This window comes from Mobula hypostoma, chromosome 5 (genome assembly GCF_963921235.1).
Source record: "Mobula hypostoma chromosome 5, sMobHyp1.1, whole genome shotgun sequence".
Lineage (NCBI taxonomy): Eukaryota > Metazoa > Chordata > Chondrichthyes > Myliobatiformes > Myliobatidae > Mobula > Mobula hypostoma.
Genome location: NC_086101.1, coordinates 32709837 through 32727978, shown reverse-complemented (window position 1 = coordinate 32727978; position 18142 = coordinate 32709837). Strand labels below are relative to the sequence as shown.

General features: G+C 40.2%; 1 protein-coding gene across 1 annotated transcript in view; it reads right to left on the bottom strand.

Annotated features, from left to right (window-relative positions):
- The window catches only part of tubgcp3 (tubulin gamma complex component 3), a 140257-nt gene extending 124983 nt beyond the window's left edge, over positions 1–15274 (bottom strand). Inside the window, exons 1-4 of the mRNA XM_063048317.1 lie at positions 15136–15274; positions 10792–10899; positions 9276–9343; positions 648–725 (exon numbers count right to left, since the gene is read on the bottom strand). Coding sequence (XP_062904387.1) covers positions 648–725; positions 9276–9343; positions 10792–10899; positions 15136–15211 — 330 coding nt within the window. The 5' untranslated portion in view covers positions 15212–15274. The remainder of the gene's footprint in view (positions 1–647; positions 726–9275; positions 9344–10791; positions 10900–15135) is intronic.
- Positions 15275–18142: the final 2868 nt, after the last annotated feature.

Genomic DNA, 18142 nt, shown 5'->3' with positions numbered 1-18142 from the left:
TTATGGTTTAATTACTATTCATTATTAATGGTGCAACTGTAACAAAAACCAACTTCCCCCGGGATAAATAAAGTATGACTATGACTACTTCACGTGGGCACAAGCTCCTTATTTCAGTTACTCCCAGATAAAAGTTAACCTTAAAAAAAGTATGAAATTATAGGAAACAGTGTTCCATGTATTGGTGCTAGGATTACTGTTGCTCACCTCTTGGAAAAATAATGTGGGCGTCTAAATTAGAAGCATAAATTTGATATTTGTGTATCACAACACAAAGGCATACACCATAAACCTTCAAAAGTAGCAAGAGATTGACAAGTAAGAATATTTCAGAAAATGTACCCACCAGCAACAAAACAGGCACCCAATGAGATTGAAGAAGAGAACAACCATTAAGAGTACTAACGCAAGCAAATAAAACCGTAAAATTCAGAGCTCTGATTCATTGCAATAAGGATGGAATTGAAAAGCAAAGAAGCTCTATTAAGCATCTAAAGAAAACAGATGAATCAAGACTGGAACATTGAGTAGTCACAGTTTTAACATTACTGAAAGACAAAAGTAGTACCTTGGGAGAAACATGAAAAACACATTAGTATTGGAACCTATCAGTTAAGATTAAACAAACAAGAACCATTTCTTAATACCTTGCTCAGGGGTTTACGTGGATCCTCACTGAGGCTGAGCAGGAGGTAGAGTACAGCCCATCTGTTTTTTATTATACCCTAGACATGGAGGAAAACACATTCATTACATCAAATCGTATTTTCATCTTTGGAATAATGCATTACAAAGCAGAAGTGCTGTAAAAGGCAGAAAAAAGCAAATGCTTTTAATGAACATTCACCATTATCACAATTCACTCACCCAAGGTATCAATAGCTCTTCACACATTGAACAGCATGGAGGAGATAGGAGGAAGAAAGAAACACAAGCAGCTTGGGTTTGAGTATTGGGCTAGTAAGGTAGAGTATAGCAGGGAGGAGGAAAATAGGTAGTAATCAAACCTATTGTAGTTCACAAACATGAGGGTAAACACTATTCATTCATAAGGAGGGTAGGAGAGAATTGCATTTCATTTTAGTACAATAGTAAACTCCAATGCCTGGTCTTTGAATAATTTACCCATTCATATAACAGTAAAAGAAACTTCAAAATTATATTACCTAGAGACAAAAGTTAACCATGGCGCCAATGCAAGAAGATTAAGGACATGATAATGGATCTCTGATAGGTTTGCTTTGATGAGTTTACTCCAATCAGATCAAGACAGAGAAAAAAATTTAAATTGAAATACAGCAGAAGGGAGTGGGATTGGGGAATATTAGCACTGTCACAAGACTAGACATCTGGCACTCCATATTCATTTCCCTTGCGGTTTCAAGATGCTCTTGCATGGCAGACATTTTCGAATCTTTTTTCTCTTGAGGATTTGAAAGGGAGTGCTATTTCAGCAGGTATTTTCACAAATTTTAAGAAAACACAATAACTTATGTACTAAATGCTCACTGGTTCCTATGCAGATTAACGGATAAGTACTTTTCTTGTTGTTTTAGATAATGAAAAGCATCCAGGTCACTTTCCCATTCTGTGACGCATTGCAGTGTCTGAAACAGCTCAACTCTAAGCTCCTTTAGCTAAAACTATAGATGTGGCAACAAGACGCTAATGGCTTCTGGAACATGCTGCCTAAGGTGGTGGAGGCACATACACTCGCAACACTTACAGCAGCTATACCATCATTTGAATCACCAAGACAAAGGGGGTTACAGACCAAATGAAGGTAAATGGGACCAGTATACCTAAGTACAATGGTTGACATGGACAAGGTGGACCAAAAGGCCTGTTTACCACACCATGACCACGCCGAGCACTTTAATCCCGCTTTCCTCCGCATGGTCTCTTTCACTCTGAACCATGACTCTCTGATCCTAGCTCCTTCACATTACAGCTGAAACACATCAACTGTCCTGCCATGTCCATCTTTAAATATTTACTTAATTTTAAATGTTTATTTTGTAACCTCACAAAGTCCACACTCAGTTTCTCTTGCTATGCTCTCCTTTTAAATCAAGTCCTTCAGTCATCTGGCACCACCGCGAAGGATGCTCGAAGCTTTCAATTATGTCTGTTTTACAGGAAGAAACCTGGTGATTAGTTACCTTCAAAAATTCTGAACTTCTTCAGTTTAATATCTTAATATACTTATCCCAGCCAATATTTTCACTCTCTTTCTTCTGAACAACTGCTTGAACATTGTCACCGAACTTTTGTTAAAACAGCTGCAAAGTATTCAATCAGAAACCATATCAGCCTCTTGTCTCCCTTGTCACTTCTATTAGGCCTACTCTCTCTTTTGTTATCCTCTCGCTCATTTATGTACTTAAAATAACTTTTTTTATTTTACCTACCAATATATTTTTCATGACCCCACTCTGTTTTCCCTTATAACTTCACCCATTTTTTCCATGTTCTTCTTGGCTTGCTGTAACACTGAGTCCTAAGCAACTAACATAAACTTCCCCTTTTCATCTTATTCGATACTCTGTGGACCTTCTCATACAGTTATTCTAGACTTGGCAGCCTTACTCTTTTTATTTTTGAGAACATGCTTATGCTGTGCGCTTTTAATCTCCTGCTTCAGTGACTTTTGTTACTCCACAAGTGATTTACCATTACATTACAGGTTCCACTCCATTTTGCTGAATTATTGCTGAACCCAATAAAACTGTGCTTGTTTGTACTTTTTATTCCTATTTTATCTTTGTTCAAACAGAGAAGGTTGAGGGAGCAGTCCCAAGACAGGAGAAGCTGATGGTACTTCATAGAATTACATCCTTCAATTACTCAAAGCAGCAACGAACTGCTTATAATTCAGTGAACTTAAGCAGCAGGATCCACCTAGCAAAGGCCTGGCATGGAAACACCAATGTCTTTAAACAGAAAGTCCTACAAAAGGTAGTGAATTTAGCCCAGTAACTCATGACTAACGCCCTCCCGGCCATTGAGCACATCTACATGAAACACTGTTGTAGGAAAGCAGCATCCTTCATGCGAGATCCTCACCACCCAGACCGTGCTGACATCAGGTGGAAGGTACAACGGGCTCAGGACTCGCACCACCAGGTTCAAGAACAATTACTACCCCTCAACCATCAGGCTCTTGAAGCGGGCAGTTATAACCTGAACTTATCAGGAAGGGACAGTGGAGACATACAGAACAAAATATCTCCAATGTGAGTAACAACAGGGGAAACTGATACCAAGACAAATCTGAAGGTTGTTTATCTGAATGCGTAAAGAATTTGAAAGTAAGGTAGGTTAATTCATGGTAAAACCAGCAATGACTCAGTGGGCACTTTTTTAGGTATACCTGCTCATTCATGAAAATATCCAACCAATCATCTGGCAGCAACTCAATGCATAAAAGTACACAGACATGGTCAAGAGGTTCAGTTGTTGTTCAGACCAGACATGAGAAAAGGGAAGAAATCTGATCTAAGTGACTTTGACTGTGGAAAGATTGTTGGTGCCAGAAAAGGTGGCTTGAGTATGTTAGAAACTGCTGATCTCCTGGGATGAGTTGATATGTAACATGGGGCCAAAAATCAAAAAGTATGATGAATACAGGACTGTAGGTGTTATATTTGAATGCACGCAGTATATGGATTAAGGTAGATGATCTGATAGCACAGTTGGCAGGTACGGTGTTGTGGGAAACACTAAGTTGTGGCTGAAAGAAGATCATATTTGGAAACTTAATATCCAAGGATACACCTTGTATCAAAAGGACAGACAGGTAGGCAGAGGGAGTGGGATAACTCCGTTGGTTAAAAATGACATTAAATTCTTTGGAAGAGGTGACGTTGTATTGGAAGATGTAGAATCCTTGGGGGCAGAGTTAAGAAACTGCAAGAGTAAGAAGACCATGTTGGGGAGTTACGTACAGGCCCCTACATGGTAGCCAGGATGTGGGATATAAATTACAACACGAGATAGAAAAGGCACATAATAAGGGCAATGTTATGATAGTAATAGGAGATTTCAATATGCAGGTAGATTGGGAAAATTAGTTTGGTGCTGGATCCCAAGACAGGGAATCTGTAGAATGCCTACGAGATCGCTTCTTAGGAGCTTGTGGCTGAGTGCACTCAGAGAAGTCTGGATTGGGTATTGTGACATGAACAAGATTTGATTCAGGAGTTTAAGGTAGTGATCATAATATGATAGAATTCAACATCCAGTTTGAGAGGGAGAAGATAGTCAGATGTATCAGTATTACAGTGGAGTAAAGGGAATTACAGACATGAGAAAGGAGCTGGCTGAGATTGGAAGGGGACACCAGTAGGGATGATAGCAGAACAGCAATGGCTGGAGTATCTATGAGCAATTCAGAAAGGACAGGATAGATACATCCCAAAGATAAAGTAGTATTCTGAAAGGAAGATGACAAGCCATGACTGACAAGGGAAGTCAAAGACAGCATAAAAGCAAGAGAGGGCATATAATATAGCAAAAATTAAAGAGAAGTTAGATGCTTGGAGAGCTTTTAAAAACCAACAGAAGGCAACTAAAACAATCACAAGGAAAGAAAAGATGAAACATGAGGGTAAACTAGCCATTAATATGAAAGGATACCAGAAGTCTTTTTTCCCCCAGATATAGTGTGAAAGAGGCAAGAATGGATATTAGATTGCTGGAAAATGTTGCAGGAGGATTAGTATTGGGGGACAAAAAAATGGCAGGCAAACTTAAGTGTTTTGTATCAGTCTTTACTGTGGAAGACATTAGTAGTATGCCAGAAATTCAGATGTTAAGGGACAGAAATGAATGTAGTTGCTTTTACTAAGGGAAAAGTGCTTGATTGGGAAGACGAGAGGCCTGAAGATAGATAAGTCACCTGGATCAGAAGGACCACACCCCAGGGTTCTGAAAGAGGTAGCTGAACAGATTGTGGGGGCATTGGGAATGAATTTTCAAAAATCACGATTCTGGAATGGTTCTGAAGGAACGGAAAATTGCAAGTGTCACTCCACACTCTAAGAAGGGAGGAAGGTGGAATAAAGGAATTTGTAAGCCAGTTAGCTTGACTGGACCAGAATATAGGAGCAAGGATGTGATGCTGAGACTTTATAAGGCATTGTTCAGACGGCACTTGGAGCACTGTGAGCAGTTGTGGGCCCCTTATCTACATAAAAACGTGATGGCATTGGAGAGGGTCTAGAAGTTGCTCACGAGAAAGATTCTGGGAATGAAAGGTTAATGCACGAGGAGTTTTTGATGGCTCTGGGCCTGTACACACTGGCGTTTAGAAGAATGGGGCAGGACGGTATCTCATTGAAATCTATCAACTATTGAAAGGCTTAGATAGAGTCAATGTGGAGAAGATGTTTTGCATAGTGGGTGAGTCTAGGACCAGAGGGCACAGCACCTAAAAAGAGGGAAGCTCATTTAGAAAAAAAGATGAGGAATTTCTTTAGCCAGAAAGTGATGAATCTGTGGAATTTATTGCCACAGCCAGCTGTGGAGGTGAAGTCATTGAGTATATTTAAAGCAGAGCGTCAAAGTTTACGTGGAGAAGGCAAGAGAATGGAATTGAAAGGAATAATAAATCAACCATGATGGTATGGTGGAGCAGACTTGATGGGCCGAATGGCACGGTTCTGCTCCTATGGCTTATGGTCTTATCCTTATACCTGTGTTAACAGTTCGTGAAGAGATGTTATCACTGATCCACACTATGGTCTCCAAGTAAGGAACTTGTTGAATGCCAAGCTGTAATTGATAACTTGACGTATGGTTTTCTGTTGTCTAAGTGCTCCAGAGTGGACAGCCAGTGAAATTGTGTCCATGCTCAGGCAGGAGTTAACTCCAGCCATGACCAATGTCTTGAAGCACTTTATTACTGTGAATGTGCATTTACCCGGCGATATTCTTTAAGGCAGCTCACCCTGTTCTTCTGGAACACTGGAATGGTTACTGCCACTTTGAAGCATAAGGGAATCTCTGATTGCAGCAGTGAGAGGTTGAAGTTGTCCCTCAACACGTCAGCCAGCTGGCCGGCACTGGCTTTCGTTACCCAGGCACGTACATTGTTGTGGCCTCATGCCCTGAAAGGGCTCATCTTCTCAAAGAATGTTTGAACATTAGCCTTCAAGACAGAGAAAACTGTGTTGTCAGATGCTGTGAAGATTTTCACAAGTGTAGTGTTATTCTCATCACCGATTGCAGTTTAGAGTCATACCCAGGACTGATTATTATTATTTTGGAATAATACCAGAAGAGATGAAAAAAAAAATCAATATTTATCACTCTTCCTAAGAAAGCTGGAGCAATAGAATGTGAATTACACAGGACGATAAATTCAATAAGTCATATCACCAAGATACTTCTAAGAATTTTGATGTAAGATACAAGCTAAAATAGGCAAAGAACAATGTGGTTTGTGAAAGACAAAGGTACAAGAAACGCAATATTGATGTTAAGGATACTATCAGAACGAGCTATTCAAGTGCAAAAAGATTTGTTTGTTTGTTTTATCGACTACACAAAAGCATTTGATAAAGTGAAGCACAATAAGTTTTTTGAAATATTACAGAAAACTCTAGATCTAGATTCAAAAGACCTCCGCATAATCAGAAATCTGTACTGGGAACAAACTGCTGCTGTAAGAATAGATGGAGAAGTGAGTCAGTTTACGAAAATCAAGAGAGGCGTTAGACAAGGGTGTGTTTTCTCCCCTGATTTATTTAATGTGTACAGTGAAACAATATTACAAAAAATAAGAGACATCTTGGGAATCAAAGTTGGCGGTGAAAACATCAATAGTTTCAGATATGCAGATGACACTGTGTTAATTGCAAGTACGGAGGAAGAACTACAAAACTTAATTGCTATAATTGTGAAGAAAATGCAAAAATGGGTCTATCTATCAATTGCAAAAAGACAGAATGTATGGTGATATCCAAAAAGAAGGAGAATCCTATCTGCAGGCTGAGAATAAACGGGGAAGACATAAAACAATTACAGAACCTTTGCTGCTTAGGAAGCTGGGTGAGATCAGATGGCAGGTGCGACATGGACATCAAAAGAAGAATAGGGATGGCGAAAGACACCTTTAGGAGAATGAAGAGTATACTGACCAATACTAAACTAGTCATGACAACCCACCTCAGAGTACTGAAATGTTACGTTTATCCAGTTATGTTGTATGGCTCAGAATGTTGGACAATATCTAGTAACATGAGGAAACGAATTGAAGCAGCAGAGATGTGGTTTTTGAGGAGGATGCAAAGAATATCATGGACGAAACGAATATCTAACGAGGATGTGATGAACAGAGCAAACACAAAAAGAGAAATAATGTACGAGATCATGAAAAGGCAACGTAACTTCATTGGACATGTGATTAGGAAAGAGGAGTTAGAATGCACGGTAATTATGGGAAAGATTGAAGGGAAGAAAGCAAGAGGAAGACAAAGACAAATGATGATGGAGACAGCAGCCAGAGAATTGGAAATGAATACCAGTGAATTGATCCACTTGACCCAAAACAGGAGTGTGTGGGCCATGGCTGTTAAAGCTCAAACTGGGCACGGCACCTGATGATGATGATGAGTGTTATTCTTCCTTTCAAAGAATGCTTAAAAAGTGACAAGCTCCCTAGGACACATCATGCGGAAAGATGAACTAGAAAAGGGAGTGAAACATCACTGCAATTTGTGCTGTTAGGTTTCGCCTTATAGGAAGTAATGGCATGCAGATCCTGCCATGGCCGTCATGCATCATATTGTGTCCCTAACTTCACAGGGAATTTTCTTTTCACTTTCACAATGGCTTTCCAGAGATCATACTTGATCTTCTTGGATCACTGATCTTGAACACCACAGATCTAGCTCCCAGCAGACTGCAAATCTCTTCATCCAGGGCTTCTAGTTTGGCAAGACTGTGTATGTTCTCAAAGGCACACTCATCCACAGAGGTCTTGATGAAGTCAGTGACAGCTGTTCCATACTCATTCAGATCTAAAGATAAATCCTTGAATGAGGTCCAGTCCACTGATTCAAATCATACGTATAAACAATTCTCCATCTGCTTGACTGTACCTTCACGTTCCTCTTCACTGATGAGAACACAATGGAACAAAGAGACCTGGGAATACTAGTGCATCTCAGATAGGGTGGTGAAGGTGTTTGACACACAGGGCTTCTTCATTGGTCAGAGCATTGAGTGTAAGAGTTGGGAAGTTAGTTTGCAGTTATATAAGATGTTGGTGAGGCCACACTTAAGAGTACTGTGTACAGTTTTAGTCACCCTGTTAAACAAAAGTTATTATTAAACTAGAAAGACTGCAGGCAAGAATTACCTGAACGTTGCTTGACTTGGCTGAGAACTTGAATTATTTCCAACACCTCTTCACCTGTCTTCATCTTTTACCCATCTGCCTCTACTTCAGTTGTCAAACTATCTTCCAACATGTACTATAAACCTACTGACTACTACAGCTATCTAGACTATGTCTTTTCCTATCCTGTCTCTTGTAAGGACATAATCTTAATCAGTTTTATTATCACTGTCTTATATGACAAGAAATTTGTTGTTCTGCAGCAACGTTACAATGCACTACATAAAATTAGTACAAATTACAAAATAAATCAGTAATGCAAAACAAAAGAGGTGGTGTTCCTGAGTTCATGGACTATCAGGACTGTGGGGGATTTGTCATGAATTCATTCATAACACATATCAAAGGATTGCTAGACATTTAGGTAACTAACGGAAAAGAGGAATCTGATGGAAAATTATGCTGCTGTAGAGGACGAGTAATGAACTGTGGAGAAGGCACAAAGGATTGGTGGGCTTAATCCTGGTTCTACCTTAATGACAAGCTTCATAATGAGTCCTACAAAGGGAGATTAACACTGCAATCAGCAGCAAATATCCTCCCATGGATGAATGATGAAGCTGAAAATGTTTTGGCTAGGATACTGCTACAAGTTCTTCAGGACATATCCTGGGTTTGAGACAATTGGCCTCCAACAAACACAACCACCTTAATCTGTCCTTTGATATGATTTAACCTAACGGAATGTATTCTCAATTCCCAAACACGAGTAGAAATTTTCAACTGCACACTTGCAGATGTTGTTCCCCACACATCTAGTTTCAAAATTCAAAATGAACCATCAAATTAAGGGTTAGACATTCAAGCATATTAAAAGGAGCAATAACTCTTCTTTGTTTTCACCATCCAACAAACTTTTTTTTAAACTTACCTGTGACTGCAGCTTACGATGAAGTTCTGAAAATAAAGCTGCATCTGCCTCCCTTCTCTGCCTCACCACTGCAAAAAAATAGCATCAGCACAATGAGTTTCATAATCAAGCCTGCACATCAGATGTCTATAAAGCCACCTAACCCAATTCAATTCTGTATAAATAATGTGAAACTTCAAGGAATTCTTCACACTTTACTCATTCAATAAACTGTGCTTTGTGCAGAAACTTTAGTGGAATGTAACAAACATTGTAATGACCCACATTTATTGGCTGGACTTCTTTTCACCCGAACAGCTTTAAAAAAAACTGGGATGTACAATTGTTATTTTTCTTGTATGTAGTTTAACTTTCCTGCGCTTGCTCATATTTTTATATAATCACCGAGTATATACATCAATGAATTTTCCAGCATTTGTAGTATAGTTGCTTCTGTATTTTTCTAGAAACTCTTATTTCACATGGTGTAGCAGGTTCCACGCTACTCAAATCTGGCTATTTTATGGGTTAATTGTCATGACTGGAATTTGCTGTTGTCTCTGACCTGAGTATGAGACAACCATGACTACTTTTTAGTCTGGTCTCCTTTTTGTTCTCTCAGCTTCTCGTTCTTGTTTGCTTTGAGCTCTTGCAATACTTAAAACAATCATAAGCAAGGAGTTTTATGTCTCATTTACAAAAAAGCTTTGGGTCGCAAAAGCATCAGCATCCAACAGCTGACTTACTTAAAGAAAGATATATCATTGGATCAGAGGAATTTCCCATGGATGATGACAGATATGAAGAAAAAAACTCAAGAAGAACTGTCAAACCGATCAGGTCAGTTGAGGGGTAATCCAACTGGTGCATATATAATTCTCAAGGCGCTCACAAAACTGTAAACAGTGCAGAGGAAATTAACTAGGATGTTACCAGAATCTAGGGCACTGAGTTATGGATGGAGGTTGAGTTGGTCAGGACATTTTTAACTAGGACATAGGAGAATGGGGGGAAGGGGGAGGGTTCTTACATAGGTGTAGAAGAGGCACAGATAGGGTGAACACACTCAGCCTTTTTCCCAGGGCTGCGGAATCAAGAACAAAAGAGCAGAGGTTTACAGTGTGAAGGGGGTAGATTTAATAAAAACTTGAGGGGTAACTTTCTTTCCACCCAGAGAGTTCATTTATATGGAATAAGTTGCAAGAGGAATGGTTGGGGCAGGTACATTAAAAACATTTAACAAGTATTTGGACAGTCAGATTGACAGTAAAGGTATAGAGGTGTACAGGCCAAGTACAGGCAAATGGGAATCACGGTCAACATGGATGATTTGGCCGCAAAGACCTGCTTCCTTGTTGTACCACTACAGGCATGATAAAACTAGTTGTGGTAGGCCCTCTTTATCTCTGTACATTTAAAACTGGTTAAATACTGTACAAGTTCACAACTAAAAGAATGGCTACTTTGTTAATTTTCTTCCCTCTTTATCTAACATGCATGTTACAAGTCAGAGAGTTGGTTTTAAAAAAAAACTTACTTTCTTTCTTGATTTTTTCAGCCACAAGAAATTCATCCCGCTCCACAGTGGGAGCAAAATTGCTTCCGATAACTCGCACAGCATACTGGAACTGTTGAGCCACATCAGCTGCAAACATAATTAGAAACAATTCAGGTGCACAGATCCAATGAGAACTGAAATCCAAGAAATAAAGTGTAGGGTAATGTAATTGGTGGAAATGTACATAATTCACAACCATCAACATTGAGTTGGGGTTCACTTGAAGAGGTTGGACTGATGTGATAGCAAGAAGTTATGTTACTGCACTTTGTATTCAGCATCTGGAGTACAGTAAGTCAGTTGTTACCGTTTTTCTGAAACGTCTCATGCGGTTTTATTTGCAAAAACCTACAAAAGATCCTAATTTTAGTCAGATTGATACAGGCTGAAATGTTATTCCTTGCAGCGCAGGAGACGGAGAAATGATCCTACAAAGATGTATCAAATCATGAGGTGCATAGATAAGGTAAATGCCCTGTGTCTTTTTCTCAACATTGGTGAATCGAAAACTAGAGGAGATACATTTAAGGCAAGGTGGAAGATTTAATAGGGACTTGAGGGGCAACTTTTTTGTTTAAAATGCAAAGTGTGTTATATATGTAGAATGTGCTGCCAGAGGAAGTGGCTGAGGCAGCTACAACATCAACTTTTGAAAGATAAGTTGGACTGGTACATGGATTGGAAACGTTTATAAGGTTATGGGTCAAACACTGCACATGGAACTAACTTGGATAGGGCAAGTTGATCAGCATGGATTAGTCTGACCAAAGGGCCTGTTTCTGTGCTGTATAACTCAATGACTCTACGTCTAACCAACATATCGACGTGGATATTGACAGGATCTAACCAACATATCGACGTGGTCATAAAGAAGGCAAGACAGTGACTAAACTTTATTAGGAGTTTGAAGAGATTTGGCATGTCAACAAATACATTCAAAAACTTCTATAGTTGTACCGTGGAGAACATTCTGACAGGCTACATCACGGTCTGGTATGGAGGGGCTACCGTACAGGACCAAAAGAAGCTGCAGAAGGTTGTAAATCTAGTCAGCTCCACCTTGGGTACGTGCCTACAAAGTACCCAGGACATCGTAGGGGAGCAGTGTCTCAGAAAGGCAGTGTCCATTATTAAGGACCTCCAGCACCCAGGGCATGCCCTTTTCTCATTATTACCATCAAGTAGGAGATACAGGAACTCAGCAGGTCGGGCAGCATCCGTGGAAATGATCAGTCAACGTTTCGGGCCGGATGAAGGGTTCCAGCCCGAAACGTTGACTGATCGTTTCCACGGACGCTGCCTGACCTGCTAAGTTCCTCCAGCGTGTTGTGAGTGTTGCTTTGACCCCAGCATCTGCAGATTATTTTGTGTAAGTAGGAGACACAGAACCCTGAAGGCACACACTCAGCGATTCAGGAACAGCTTCTTCCCCTCTGCCATCCGATTCCTAAACAGTCATTGAAGCTTTGGACACTACCTCACTTTTTTTTTAAATATACAGTATTTCTGTTTTTGCACATTTCTTAAAATCTATTCAATACACGTAATTGATTTACTTGTTTATTTATTATCATGTTTTATTTTATTTATTATTATCTTTCTCTCTCTGCTAGATTATGTATTGCATTGAACTGCTGCTGCTAAGTTAACAAATTTCATGTCACATGCCGGTGATAATAAGCCCGATTCTGATTCTGATACCTGGCTTATCTCTGTTGCTCATCTTAAATGAATGGACAATGTTAACTATCTATGACACATAGAGAGAAAATGAATCTCCTTTTTTGCCTTAGACAGAGAACACTAATTCCTCATGCTAGATGTAGTCAAGTGGAAACATGTACCCAGGATTTTATGCTATCAGGTCCCTGCTAGATAAAGATTAAAAATTAGCTTTATTTGTCACATGTACATTGAAACGTAAAATGAAATACATCATCGTGTCAACGACCAACCCCAGTCAGAAAACGTGCAAGGGGGCAGCAGCAAATGTCAGCATGCTTCCAGTGGCAACATCGCATGCTCACAACTTACTAACCCTAATCCGTACGTCTTCGGAATCCAGAAAGAAACTGGAACACCTGGAGGAAATCCACGTGGTCACGGTGAGAACGTACAAACTCCTTACAGACAGCGACAGGAATTGAACCCCGATCACTGGCGCTGTAAAGCGATATGTTAACCGCTACACCACCATGCACCCACCTATACTACCAGATTTCCTCCAATTCTGATCATCTATGCAAAGTTTCTTTCATCCCTACACTGCCAAGTATATGGCTCATTACCAAAACCCTGGTTTGACTAACTGCTAAATTGACACCTCACAAATTTGTCTTTCCTTTCCAAAACATGAGATACTGCAAAGGAGGGAAGATGAAGAGCCTTGGTATGCAAGGAAGAATTTAAACTTGATTTCTTTTCATTCTCTACCTACTTCAGGTTTCGGTTACTAAACCAATTAAGCCTACCTGAAAAATTGTCCTCTCCAGGAAATGACAGTTTGCATATTAATTTTATTCTTAATTAGAAATAAATTAATCTACATCCGAATAATCATAGAAATAATCCAAAATATTTAATACCTCTTGTTGTTTTCAGTCAGAAATTCCTTTATGGTTAACTGAACTTTCTTCCCCAAAACATTTGTTTATTTTCCATTTTTATAACCGAACAAATTACAGATAGAACACATGAGATTCTGCAGATACTGGAAATCCAGAGTAAGAGGCACAAAATGAAGGAGGAACTCAGCACATCAGGCAGGTCAATGGAAATGAACAGTTGACATTTTGGGCTGAGACCCTTCCTCAAGATTGAAAAGAAAGGGGAAAAGACAGAAAAATTAAAAAAGGTAGGGAGGAGGACTAGCTAGAATGATAGGTAATGACAGTTGGGTGGGAAAGATAAAGGGCTAGAGAAGAAGGATTCTGATAGGAGAGGAGAATGGACGATTGGAGAAAGGGAAGGAGGAGGGGCACCAGGGATAAGTGATGCCTTGTTTTACTTTATGAAATAAGTCATTATTTAATGTTCATCTCCTTCTTGAAAAGATGGCTTTAAGGCAACATTCCAGATGCCTCTACCTTTCTGGTGTCCTGATAGTGGTGCTGCACAGAAAGTTCAAGGACTTTTAAAAGTAATGATTCATGGTGAATATAGTTACATGCAAGGATCGTGTGCAATCAGACAGGAACCTTCACGTGGTAACTTTCCCATGTGCTCGCTGCCCTTATAGTTCATGATCTCTGACCTGAAACATTGCCTCTGTTCTCTCCCCACGTGTAGATGTAGTAGCCCCTCGTGCTAAGCCTTTCCAGTATTTTCTGTTATTTTACTTCTGTACTCTCGTTGCTCTCAATTTTTTTTCCAAATGTTACTTGACAGGGAAAAAGATTGATCAGCTTAGGGTGGACAGTAATGGCAATCGGGAGAAAGTTTTCCTTCCCCCATGTTCACCCAATGCCATTGAACTTCATCAGCTCTATGCAACGTAAAGCTGTGTCTTTCTACTTACATATCAACCCATGACATCTACACCCAGTCTTCACTGAGGACTACAACAGAGCAGACTAACATATTGTGACAATGTTTAACACAAGGATGATTCTGCCCAGATTTTGCTTGAAAGGTCTGTGGAATTGCTTTCCTAACTTTGACACCAATTTCAAAACGCCTGTCAAGAGGACTCTGGAAACAAGACTTCAGAAGGGACTTCATCATGTTTGATATAGTTGTTATGATACAAATTGTACTGAGTAGTCATTTCAAACGGTAGTTAAAAATCCACATTATCATGAGCCCAAGGTCAAATTAGCCAAACCAGTGATATTAACCAGGTGGAATTTAACAACACATAAAGTTCGACATAATCATCGCTGAGAATCTGTGGAAAGTTTCCTTCAATATCAAACTCCACAACTGACATAAACGTCTTTAACTCACTTGTCTAGATTAATAGTGGCCTCTGCTATTACGAATGCAAACATTCCTCAAAACATCCGGAATACCTGTCTGCTCTGTAGCATCTTTTAAGCCCTCGGCAGGTAGAGAGGCCACAGTTTGACATCTCAGGTGAAAGATGAGATAACAGCCCGTTCTTGGTGCCCTCCAGCGCTAAATTTGGATTTAAACAAACCTCTGCAATTGATCTAAACCCACAATGTTACAACTGAGATATCTAACTATCCACTGAGCCGGTTACTATTTCTGTGTTTTTATACCACAATGTGACATGCGTTTCCGCCAATGCATCCACCTGAACACAAACCGTTGGCTCTGAAACAGCCCAGGATACCTTCGGACTCCCTCGACACTACTCACCCTCGTTGCGGCCAAGAATCCGGCAACACAGACTCTGCAACAGTAGGTTTGGCGACTTGTGATCCAAGCTCGCCATCCCCGCACCGCTCGCCGCCCCTTAGTCCCTGCCCACCGCCGGCAGCGCCATTTTTTTCCCGGAGCCCGCGAACTCCAGCGGAAGTGTGCGTCACTAGTTCCGGGTCGGGTCGGCGGGAGGAATGGCGCGCTTTTCCCGAGGAGCGTCCGTCCGCTGCCCGTGCCAACCGAGCGTCTCTGTGTCTGCAAGATGTCGGCGCAGTGACCCGCCGGCAGCCTGCTAGAGGTAGTCTAAAACACTGGGTCTCGGGCCTGTTCTGACACGGCCGATCCGTAACAGTTGTCCTCCATAACCCTTGATTTCTCTAATGCGCGGAAACCTAGCGATATTTGTTTTAAGTGCGGTCAAGAACGGAGCTTTTAAACATGATTGGCTCTTATTCTTCATAACTCCGACAAGGAAAAGCTAATCTGCTGAACATTTTCCCCACAATCCCTTATTTCTAAGCTTGCTGAACTTTTTCTGTTATTTCCAAGTCAAACATAAATAAAATGAAAAGTTCTCCGCAGTGCCCCAAGCGTCTCTTTTTTAAAGGTTGAAAGTGCTCAATATAACAACCAAGGAGGTATTAGTATCCATCCATTCATGAGAACGTTATTGCTATTTTCTCACTGAATTAACGGATCTGATTTCACAGAAGTACCCCCAAAGTTTCACTGGGCTACCAACATGGTTTTAGCAACCTCAAAGACGGAAGAAAAATGCCAAAGACGACACCTGGAGCTGCAAATTGCCTTTGTACATCTGTAAGCTTTTGATTGTCAATCATGAGACTCTAGAAAACCAAGCTGAAGTTTCCTTGTAACAAAATCACGGGCATTAGTAAAGCCAACACAATAATAACAAACTAGAAAGTGTAGGTTTAGGGTGAGATGGGAAAGATTTGAAAACGATTTGAGGCACAACTCTTTCATGCAAACAATGGTGAACACATGGATCAAGCTGCCAGAGGAAGTGGCTGAGACAGATTCAATAATATTTATATAGTCCATGATGAAATGACTGCCTCCTCCCTGTTTATTCATTCCCATATGAATTCTTTGGACTAAAAACTGTCATGAAACTAGGAGACCAGTGATGTGATAGTGGCACAATAATTAAAGTGGAACATAGGGAATAACAGCACTTGGTAAGATCAACTCTTCACTTCTGTGAAATTTTCCCTGTGACCATTGATTGCCATAACGTTCTAAGCACTATTGATTACTGTTTTGAACAAATATACTGACTTAGCCACTACAGCTCCCTTCATCACAGCCTATCCCTTATTCTATGTCAAGCTATGTCAATGGTCCTCAGCTTGACAGTTAGACTCTCACTGCATCCAGCCTGTTAAGAATTTTATGTGTTTGAGTACGAGCTCTTTCTTCTGAACTCTAAAGAACACATTCCCAGTCTATTTTAATGTGGCAAATACAGCATCTATGGAACTAATCCAGTAAATCTTCAGAAGACAAAATATCTGAACAATATTTCAGGTGCCAATTGCAATAAAGCTTCCTTACTTGTATATTGGAATCGTCTTTCACTAAAAGCTAACAAACCGTATGTCGTCTTACTCACTTACGTCACCTGCATGTTGGCCTTCAACAGCGTGTGTACAGGCACGCCTATATCCATTTGAACAATAACACCACTCAGTCTCCCACAAAAGGGGCAGTGTGGGACAGTGGTTAATGCAATCGCTCTATAGCGCCAGCGATCGGAGTTGACTTCTCGTGGCTGCCTGTAGGTGAGGGTTTCCCCCACATTACAAGGTTGTACGGTTTGAGGTTAGTAAGTTACGGGCATGCCACTGTGGTGACACATGAGGGCTGCCCACCTCAATCCACGATGATTTCATTTGACACAAATGAATTATCAGAGTTTTATAATAAACCACATCCACTTATCTACACTACACCAGTCACATCATCAAAGAACAAGCAACTGAATGAACAATCGGAAAGCTTAGTACTAATCCTATTAAATGTAGAAATAAAATATAAATTGTCACTAATTTACAAATTTAAAAAACTGTAAATTCACCACTTAACTATTAGATTGTCGTAAAAATCCATATGATTCATTCATTTTATTTTCTTATTTCTCTCACCCTCATAATTTAGTTATCAGCCTTGCACTTTCTAAGGACCTCCAGACCTTTAGAGTGTTGTTGAGGACTTGGTATCTGTAATGTGTCTCCTCCCTTTGCTTCATCTTCCCCAACATCAACAGGGTCGAGAATTATGGGCTTCTTCTTTTTCTTTTAATGGGTCAACGTTTATTCAGAACCTTCACTATGTTCTTTGGAATACGCTCTACTGCTCTGATTGATTTAGAATATAGCATCGTACAGACCCTTCGACCCATAATGTTGTAACGACCATTTAACCTTCCCTGCCACAGAGCCGTCCATTTTTCTTGGATCCATGTGTCTGTCTAAGAGTCTATTAACTGTACTTAGTGTATCTGTCTCTACCACTACCTCTGGCAGCATGTTCCATGTACCCACCACTCGCTGTGTATAAAAAACCTACCTCTGACATCTCCCCTATATTTTTCTCCAATCACCTTAAAAATGTTCGCTCTCATATTAGCCATTTTCACCCTGGAAAAAATTTGCTGGATTCCCATACTATCTATGCCTCTTATCATCTTGTCAAGTCACCTCTTGTCCTCTTTCACTCCAGCTTGCTCAACCTCTCCTCATAAGACAAGCTCTCTATTCCAGATTGCAGACTGGTAAATCTCCCCTGTACCCTTTCTAAAGCTTTCACATCCTTAATATAATGAGGCAACCAGGACTGAACACAATACTCCAACTGTGGTCTCAGCAAAGTTTTGTCGGGCTGCAACAATAACTCGTGGCTCTTGAACTCAGTTTCCCCCAACTAATGAAGGCCAGCACACCACAAACCTTCCTAACCACCTTTAGACTTTGAGAGATCC